This window comes from Vombatus ursinus, unplaced genomic scaffold, assembly GCF_900497805.2.
Source record: "Vombatus ursinus unplaced genomic scaffold, bare-nosed wombat genome assembly UNPS02014820.1, whole genome shotgun sequence".
NCBI lineage: Eukaryota > Metazoa > Chordata > Mammalia > Diprotodontia > Vombatidae > Vombatus > Vombatus ursinus.
This window is the reverse complement of record NW_020954598.1, coordinates 23,282,967-23,292,254: the sequence shown is the minus strand read 5'-3', so window position 1 is coordinate 23,292,254 and position 9,288 is coordinate 23,282,967. Positions and strand designations below refer to the sequence as shown.

The window sequence follows — 9,288 nt, the reverse complement described above, 5'->3', positions numbered from 1 at the left end:
AACTAGGTGGCACAGTGGATAGAACTGTGGTCTTGGAGTTAGGAGTACCTGAGTTCAAATCCGGCCTCAGACACTTGATACTTACTAGCTATGTGACCCTGGGTAAGTCACTTAACCCTGACTGCCTCACCAAAAAGCAAAAAAACCCTCAAACAAAAACTAGGGGATTGGACTGTAGCTCTAAAACCTATGAGCCTATGGTCTTGCCTTGAGCTGCAGAAGATGGGGCAAGATTCCACTTAGGAAAATGCTGGGGCCTTTCAATGACCCCATGTTTACTATTGCCAAAATTATCATGTTTTATGGCTTTCAAAAAATTCTGGGATGCCTTGATCTGGAGAGAATCTAAGTGACAAATACGCCAAAGGGCAATGGAAAGATCATGCTGCATATTCAGAGTGCCACATATACCTGTCCATACTGTAAGGTCAGAGATTTGTTTCAAGAATTTTGCCCGAGAATGTCATTAGAGAGATATGTGACCAGGAAAGAAGGTGGTCTGGTCATGAGCCAACGGACAACTCCATTGGTGTTCATGCAATGCCAAAAGACCTACAGAAGGGTTCCCATCCTATTGGGTAGATTCCCTTTGGAGGATCAGTGAGAGGATGTGGACAAGAAGAATGAGTTTCAGTCTGCCTCATTGGTATCGATGAGGTCACATCCATCAAAGCATCCATCAAAGTATTGAATTTGCATATATGCAATATCCTGCTATTAAACTCTAAGCTTAATGAGGTTCAGGATCATACTTGAGCTAAACTTTCTATCTCCCCCTGCACCTCATGGGGTGTTCTGCACAAAGAAGGCATATGTCAAATGTTTGCTGTGTGAGGAAAAAATTGAATTGGAGAAATAACAGGAAAGACATTACCAAGGCCTTGTATTTTGGAGAAAAGGCACGTATCAAGATTGAGAGACGCCAGATGGACTTTCCAAATGCTAAGCCCCTAAGATAGTAAGAGAACCAGAGAAAGCCTCCCACTTATTGGATGGATCCTTGATATTCTGGGGACAACATGGATGAAAGTAGCACAGAATGAGGAGGCATGGAGGGACCTCAGTCTGGGTTAGACAAGGGTCTGCCCACCCTGGAGAATCATGGAGGAGGTACCAATGGAAGTATTTTTGTGCATGTAATATTCTTCTCTCCCCAAGATTGGGAACTCCCTGGAGATGGGGTTGGAATTCATTCTTCCCACACTTTCTCCAAGTTGTGTGTGGGCTCCCTGGGGGCAGGACTCAGGTCTATGCCTGCCCTGCCTCCTCCCATTTTACCCCAGTTCCCTAAAAGCAGGTCCTGAGTCGTATCCATTTCTGTATTCCTCTGCAATGCCTAGACCAGGGACCCCATATAGGAGGTGCTCAGAAAATGTTTGTTTATCCTTGGTACAACGAAAAGGGCCCCAGAGTGGGAGTCCATTAGTGGTTCTGCCACTAATTTGCTAAGTGGCCTTCCTCTTTCTGGGCCTCAGTTTGCTGCTTTGTAAAATAAAGGGGTTGGAATAGATGACCTCTAAGGCCAGCTAGGTGGTGCAGTGGGTCGAATGCCAGGCCTAGAGTCAAGAAGGTATGAGTTCCTTGGAATTCAGAATTCTTCCAAAGTTGATCTTTGCATCATTTTTGCAGTCATCGTGTAAACCGCTCTCTTGAATGTACTGCTCGTTTCACTCTGCATCAGTTCAATTTTTTTTTTCTTCTTTAAGGTTTTATAGCTTGAAATTGGATGGAGACTTTTGGAATATCATGTATATATATGTATCTATGTGTTACACATTTGTTTTTCTTTTTAAACGTGTATATAACACTTCACACTTTCTTATATAATCTTCTTTCTTGTTCATCTGTACTGAAATGTATGTTTGTTGCTAATTGTTATGTGCAAAATAAAAAATATTTTTAAGTCCTAAAAAAAAAGAAGATCGTTCAAATCAGGCCTCTGATAGTTACTAGCCATGTGGTCTGGACAAATTACTGTGTCCTCAATTAAAAAAAAAATGGAGATCATAGCACCTACCTCCCAGGGTTGCTCTGGGAATCAAATGAGATAATACTTATAAAGCACTTAACACAGTGCCTGGCACATAGTAAGTGCTTTAAAAAATACCTGTTCAAGGGGCAGCTAGGTGGCACAGTGGATAGAGCACCAGCCCTGAAGTCAGGAGGACCTGAGTTCAAATCCGGCCTCAGACCAAACACTTGACACTTACTAGCTGTGTGACCCTGGGCAAGTCACTTAACCCCAATTGCCAAAAAAACAAAAAAAAAACCTGTTCCCTCCTTCCCACCCAACTCTAACAGAATCTAGAGCTAGTGAATCATAAATATACACAGAGGCACACTTACCTATAGATTCAAATATCTAGGTACCCCAAGACATAGTCAATATAGACGTACAATGACATCATAGATGCCATCACACACAATCATGTATGTACAGGCACAACAAACACTCCTTCCACTCTGGCTCATGGCCATTCTCTCACAGGGCCTCCTGCCCCTTCACCCAAGGAGTCCCAGGGTCTGGTGTCCTGGGACATTTCTCTTCACCCCCAAGCAAGGAGTCCAAGAGCAAGGTGTCCAAGCACATGTCCCACAATCACCTTGGAGGGGTGGGGAAGGCTCTGTCTGCTACCACTTTGGGAAGTGCAAGATGTAGGATAGGGGGTATAGACTCCTCACTGGGCGTCCTCAGCCCTGGTTGTCTCTGAGTCCATTTTGTGGTAGATGGGGAGGGGGATGGTCATTGTTCAAGCATTGTTCTTTCCTGTCCTTTCTGTCTCTGCAAGGTTCCAGGGAGAGTTCTGGGGGTGGTCTAGAGAGGGGATCGGAGCTAACCTCCAGGTTCGAGGTTATTTCAGGCTTCTCCTAACAAATGAATGAAAAAAGCATTTATTACGCACTCACTATGTACAAAGCATTGTGCTAAGGGCTCAGGACACACATAGAAAAGACAATCCCTTCGTCAATGTCAGTGGCGGGGAGGCTTCTCTCTCTGGGATTGAGAAGGAAGATGCTTTAACTCCCTTGGCCCCCAGATTGGAGGTAAGGGGGGAAAGCACAGAGTCAGCTTGTCAGGGATTGGGGACAGGGCCACTGCCTGATTATGACTGCGGAAGGAGGGGGACAGGGGCTCTCCTGAGCCGGATTCACCTGTCCTTGGCCCTGATTGGTTCCCAGGCAGCCCCTTTGCCCCTAAATCCCACTAAGTAGTCCTCCACTGGAGGGAGGTATGGAAGGGCCCCGCTCACTCTATCTTCGAACTTCCTGGGACCAAGAGGGTATCAGGGAAGAGGGCCAGGGGCCCCGGGCTAAGCCCGAGGTTTGAAGGTCCCGTCTCCTCAGAAGAGTTTGGTCCACATTTTCCACCCTTCAGCCCACCCACTTCCCCCAGCCCTGCCAAGAAGATGGGGGCTGGAGCCAGTGCTGAGGCGAAGCACTCAAGGGAACTGGAAAAGAAACTGAAGGAAGATGCAGAGAAAGATGCCAGGACAGTGAAGCTGCTTCTGCTGGGTAAGTGGAGGGGCCCTGGGGTGGAGATCCTCAACAGATCTGGGGAGGTGGGAAAATGGACAGGCCCTTCCAGGCCTCCCAGATGACAAGGAGGAAATGGGTGAATTCCATTGCAAGGAAATCATACATTGTCAATGAAAGGAAATCTGGGCAAAGGGATGCTGCCCCCCTCCTGATAGGCTGGGCAGAGATTCCAGAGGTCCCCTCCTGTTATGGGATTGGTGAACACCCAAACAGCTTGGTGACAACTGAACCTCATTCTAAACATTGCGTATGGGAGTTCTGAAGGACTCTTTCTGGACCCTTTGGTAAAATGAATAGTAGCCTCTAACCAGAGAAATTTTTGTAAAGGGAATAATCACCCCCCCCACCCCACCCCCAGCCTACCTGAGAACATTTTGCAAAGAAAATAATTACCCTTTAATTAAGAAAATAATTACTCTCACCTTATCTGGTGTCTAGACCGCCTCTGCCGTAAGATTATGGATGTAGCAGGCACCCCCAAATGTTCACTGGATAAATCAACAAATGACTAGATGGAGAAAGCAGAGGTACACCTTTAATCTAATCATGGCCCCCATCATCCCTAGCCCTTCTCCCAAAGGTTGGATATTTTCTCTAGGATTGCTGAAGGTCCAAGGGCTCTGCTTGAGGCCATTTCCAGCCTCCTAAAAAGGTATATAAATCACAGAGACCAGGATGAGAGTACCAACTCAATCACTAATAGGCTGTGGGATACCCGGCAGCTCCTTTTCCCTCTATGACCTCATTTTCTTCCTCAGCACAATGAGAAGGGACAGACTAGATCATGTCTAAATCAACAAATACGAATTAAGCCCTTAGTATATGGAAAATGAAGGGGACAGTAGTTTGTGGTGAATGCGCTAGACTTGGTTGGCATCAGGAATAATGGGGTTCAAATCTCCCCTCTTGTATTTTCCAGCTATGCGACCATGGGAAAGTCAGTTAACCTCTCGAATAATTTAGAGATAAGTTTCATCTACCGAGGTTCCCACAGGAACAAAAGCCCAGATCCTAGAGACAATATATATGTAACATACTGACGTTCTAAGGTTCCTTCTAGCTTTGAACCTCAATGTAAATCAGGTTTATAATTCAGGAATACCAAGGCACCATACATGTATGGATGCTTCAGTGTACGAAGCATGGTCAGATTGCTTAGTCCTTTGAGGCTCTTTCTGCCCAAGGTGGGACTTGGGGCAGGGATTATCGTCCCCATTTTATAATTTAAGAACACCAAGGAACCATACACGTATGGACGCTTCAGCGAACGAAGCACGTTCAGATTGCTTACTCCCTTGAGGCTCGTTTCTGCCCAAGGTGATTATCATCCCCATTTTATAGATGAGGAAATCCTGAGAATCACAGCATGTCGGAGCCAAAAGACATTTTAAAGACTTTCCAATCCAACTTCTTAATTTTACATAAAAGGCTAGTGAGGCACAGAGAGATGAACTGAACTGCTAGAGGTCACACATTGAGTGCACATTGAGTACAAAGCCAAGTCTGAAAACCTGACGGTTTTCTGGTGTATCCCTTTTTTGTATCTATAAACAAGCAATCTGATTTGTAAACAATTAAATGTGCCACTGGGATACCACTCTGTAAAGACAGAGCTGTTGGGGGAGTTCTTTTGTAAAGTGAAGAATTCTTCTGTAATAAGAATAAAAGTCAGCTCACTCTAAGCAAATTCCATCTACATGATCCAGGGCAGCTAGGTAGTGCAGTGGATAGAGTACTGAGCTCTATCTCGGCTTTCTCTCATCTTCCTGAGTTCAAATCCGTCTTCAGACACTTACTAGCTGTGTGACCCTAAGCAAGTCACTTAACCCCTTTTGCCTCAGTTTCCTCATAAATGAGCTGGAGTATCTTTGCCAAGAAAAACTCAAATGGGGTCAACAAGAATTGGACGTAACTGAACAATAAACAACAAATCCAGTTACCAAACAGATACATCAGAGGTAGCCACGGCCTTAGAGAAAGACCTACCAGGGTGGATAGAGCACTGGGTTTGGGGTCAGAGCTGCTGTGTTCCTGTCCCTGGTCTCCGTGTGACCTTGGGCCAGTCACTTCCCTTCCCTCAAGCTCAGTAACATAAGGAGGCTGGACTAGATGACCTCCAGGGTCCCTTGCAGCTCTAAGCTCCTATGAGCCTCAGATCTTTATTTCACTGTGGTCCCTACAGGACTCTTCAGCTAGCCCAACTCCCCAAGGACATTTAAAATGCATTGGGTATTAAGTTACAAAGGTTTGGCTCTCTCACACACACATTCCCAAAGCATGTTTGTTGTATTGTTTCATGGGTCACCAGGGCCAGAGAATTCATCCCTCTGTGGCCAGACTGCCCATATCAGCCTCTCCCTTCTTAGCAGGGCTGGTCTTGCGACAGCAAGCTCTGTCTGTCATTTGGTGGTCCTGTCCACCCTGGTAGAAACTGGCATAGAGCCTTCTTTCCTCTGGCATAGCCCCTGGGATCCCAAGGTCATCTCAGTGCCACAAGGACATTGCTCTGCTGGGCGGAATACCCACAGATGGGAATCAAGGGAGGTTGGCTAAAATATCCCTGTTTAGTACAATGGAATTTTGGATTAATAATAACAACAATATCTTTAAGGTTTGCAAAGCAATTTTAATAATAATAATAATAGCTAACATTTGTGTAGCAATTACTATGTGCCAGCAACTGTGGTAAGTGCTTTGCAATTATTATCTCATTTGATTCTCACGGCAATACTGTGAGGTGAGTGCTTTTATTATCCTCATTTTACAGATAAGGAAACTGAGGCAAACAAAGGTTAAGTGACTTGCTCAGGATCACACAGCTAGTATGTGTCTGAGTTAAGATTCAAACTCAGTTCTTCCTGACTCCAAGTCCAACACTCTAGCCACAGAATCACTTAGCTGCCTCTCTCTAGGTGAATAAAATGGAATCTCAACTTCTCCCCAAGGTGGTAGCAGAAAATACTCTGAGGGGCAAAGGGGAGTTTCTAGGATAGGAGGCTAAACCCACTGATCCCATTAACTCTGCCCTAATTCTCCTGCCCATCCCATGCCCTTCCAAAACCCCAATACACATAAAACAACGCTGGGCTGGAATAGAGGCCCTGGTCACTGATGGCTCTACTCAATGTCCAGACTTCACTCCGCCTCTCCAGTATTCTCCTGTTAGAATGTAAGGGTAGGGGCAGCTAGGTGTACAGTGGATAGAGTACCAACCCTGAAGTCAGGAGGACCTGAGTTCAAATCCAGCCTCAGAAATATACTAGCTGTGTGAACCCTAGGCAAGTTACTTAACCTTGCTTCCCACCAAAAAAAAGAAAAAGAACCTAAAGGTAGAGATTTTTTCACTTGTATTTTTATCTCCTGGGGTTAGTATCCTATCTGACACACACTAAAAGCTTAATAAATGGTCTATCTACATAGCTATCTTTCTTTTCTTTATCTCTCCTTCCTTCATCTCTTTCTTTCTTTCTCTTTCTTTCTTTCTTTAGCTTTCTCTCTCTCTCTCTCTCTCTCTCTCTCTCTCTCTCTCTCTCTCTCTCTCTCTCTTCTCTAATCCCTGTTTTTCTCCTCTCCCTGCCCCTCATGTCCCCAGTCTACCCCGATCCCAAGGCCCAGCCCAGAAAGAAGTTAATTCCTTCTTAGCCTCTCAGGGTGATCCCTGGCTGGACATCCCACCTCACCCTTGGGCGCCTGACCCAGTGGGGTGAGTTGGGGGAGCACCAGGTCCTACTCACCTTCCCTGGGAGGGGAGGGCTGGTGTCCTGGATACCCTTCCCTTGGGGATGGAATAGTCCTTGGGTTCCTTGACCCTGCCATGGTCCTCTTGGAGACAGTTCAACTGACCTGGGGGACAGCCTTTGTCCCGATCCTTTTCTCAATTGTGTTTTTGAGTCCACTCAGCCCATCCACTTACTCATAGGTCTTTATTCACTCAAGGAGCGCTTCCTGAGTGCAGGGCACTGGGGGTGTTATCAAACACAGGTAACACAGTCTCATAGAAGGCATGCCCTCGGGTAGTTCACAGTAGATTTGTGTTTCTGTCTCTAGGGGCTGGTGAATCTGGAAAAAGCACCATCGTTAAACAGATGAAGTGAGTGTTTCTCCTCATATACTTTCCCTTCTGCCCCCACCTCCGGAGCACCACCTTCTAAGAAAGGCCTGGATTGTAAATTGGAAGACCTCATATATGCTGGTTCTGTGCACACATGCACAGACACGTACACGCCCTGCTTCCCACAACCACCAGAGCCTCAGTGCCATTGTCCTGCCCCCAGAGACCTCCATAATGGGCATGACTCCAATCTGTTGCTGATCCTATTCTTTCTCGGCTGTCCCCAGAATTATCCATCAAGACGGTTACTCCCTGGAGGAGTGCCTGGAGTTTATTGCCATCATTTATGGCAACACGCTGCAGTCTATTCTGGCCATTGTCCGGGCTATGACAACCCTCAACATCCAGTACGGAGACTCAGCCAGACAAGTAAGGCTCAGGTTTAGCAGGCATGGGGTAGGAGCAAAACAGAGTTACTAATGGAGGGTACAGACTGGGAGCCTCGGACATAGCTGGTAGAATCACTGAGTTTCAGGTTTAGAAGGGGCCATAGGGGTCATTGAGTCCAACCTCTCATTTTCCAAAGGGAAAACTGAGCTCCACATTGGGGACTCAAGCCCAGTTCTTCATCCAAGTCTAGTCCTCTTTTTACTTTGCCAAATATGGGGGAGCCCTGAGCCCTGAGTACTCAAAAAGGTGTCCAGCAGGGACACTTGGACCACTAGGTAGGACCTGGATCACTGAGGATGGGGATGGAGGGGCATTAAATGCACTTGTGGGGATGCAGAGACCTCTGGTCTGGGTCACCCAGATGGATCAGGGAGGTTCAGAAGGGTATTGCTAGGACCGTAAGTCAGATAAGAGCCGCAGAAGGAATACAGTTGATTTACTCAGAGTATGGGGACTGGGATACCTGGAAGGGTGAAGGGAGGCAGAGATACCTGGGACAGGTCACTTAAGGTGAAGATGGGTCTGGGAGCCTTGGGACCTAGAGTCCTGGGGCTAGGTCATTCAGAAAAGGGAAGGGCACGAAAAGAATCATTGGGATAGACAAGTCAGGTCTAGGAGGACTACAGTCAATAACATCAGGGAGATAATTGCTATTATTAACTCCCTTTCCCCACCTCTAATCCCTGCCCCAGCCTCTACCACCCACCCTCTACCCTCATGCTTTGATTTTCATTCCCTCCTTCCCTGTCTCCCCCAACTTCCACCCCAGAGAGCTCTGACCATGACCTTAACTACCCCCAGGATGATGCAAGGAAGCTAATGCATATGGCAGACACCATTGAGGAGGGCACAATGCCCAAGGAGATGTCTGACATCATTCAACGGCTGTGGAAGGACTCCGGCATCCAGGCCTGCTTTGACAGAGCCTCTGAATACCAGCTCAACGACTCTGCAGGATAGTGAGTTCCCAGGCACCCCAGGGACCAGCTGTGGGGGGCAGAGAGACTAGGGCTCCCCATAGACAGAAGGTTGGCACAGGTCTGGAACCCAAGGCCTCAGGGTCTAGCTGCTGCTTCAAACCAATTCAAACAGCAGCTTTACCGATGGTGCCTTCCCTCTAAGATTACATTTCACTTACACAGTTATATCTTGTGTGGGTAGATAGACAGACAGACAGACAGATAAATAGATAGATAGACAGACAGATAGATAGATAGATAGATAGATAGATAGATAGATAGATAGATAGA

At 46.6% G+C, this 9,288-nt stretch overlaps 1 protein-coding gene and 1 long non-coding RNA gene across 2 annotated transcripts in view; one reads left to right on the top strand and one right to left on the bottom strand.

The window, feature by feature from the left end:
• Positions 1 to 2,386: 2,386 nt before the first annotated feature.
• The window catches only part of LOC114024157, an 8,751-nt gene continuing 1,849 nt past the window's right edge, over positions 2,387 to 9,288 (bottom strand). Inside the window, exons 2-4 of the long non-coding RNA XR_003566876.1 lie at positions 7,272 to 7,596; positions 3,960 to 4,045; positions 2,387 to 2,868 (exon numbers count right to left, since the gene is read on the bottom strand). This is a non-coding gene — a long non-coding RNA (uncharacterized LOC114024157). The remainder of the gene's footprint in view (positions 2,869 to 3,959; positions 4,046 to 7,271; positions 7,597 to 9,288) is intronic.
• GNAT1 (G protein subunit alpha transducin 1) overlaps positions 2,906 to 9,288 on the top strand; it is a 10,230-nt gene continuing 3,847 nt past the window's right edge. Inside the window, exons 1-4 of the mRNA XM_027837081.1 lie at positions 2,906 to 3,513; positions 7,585 to 7,627; positions 7,876 to 8,017; positions 8,840 to 8,997. Coding sequence (XP_027692882.1) covers positions 3,408 to 3,513; positions 7,585 to 7,627; positions 7,876 to 8,017; positions 8,840 to 8,997 — 449 coding nt within the window. The 5' untranslated portion in view covers positions 2,906 to 3,407. The remainder of the gene's footprint in view (positions 3,514 to 7,584; positions 7,628 to 7,875; positions 8,018 to 8,839; positions 8,998 to 9,288) is intronic.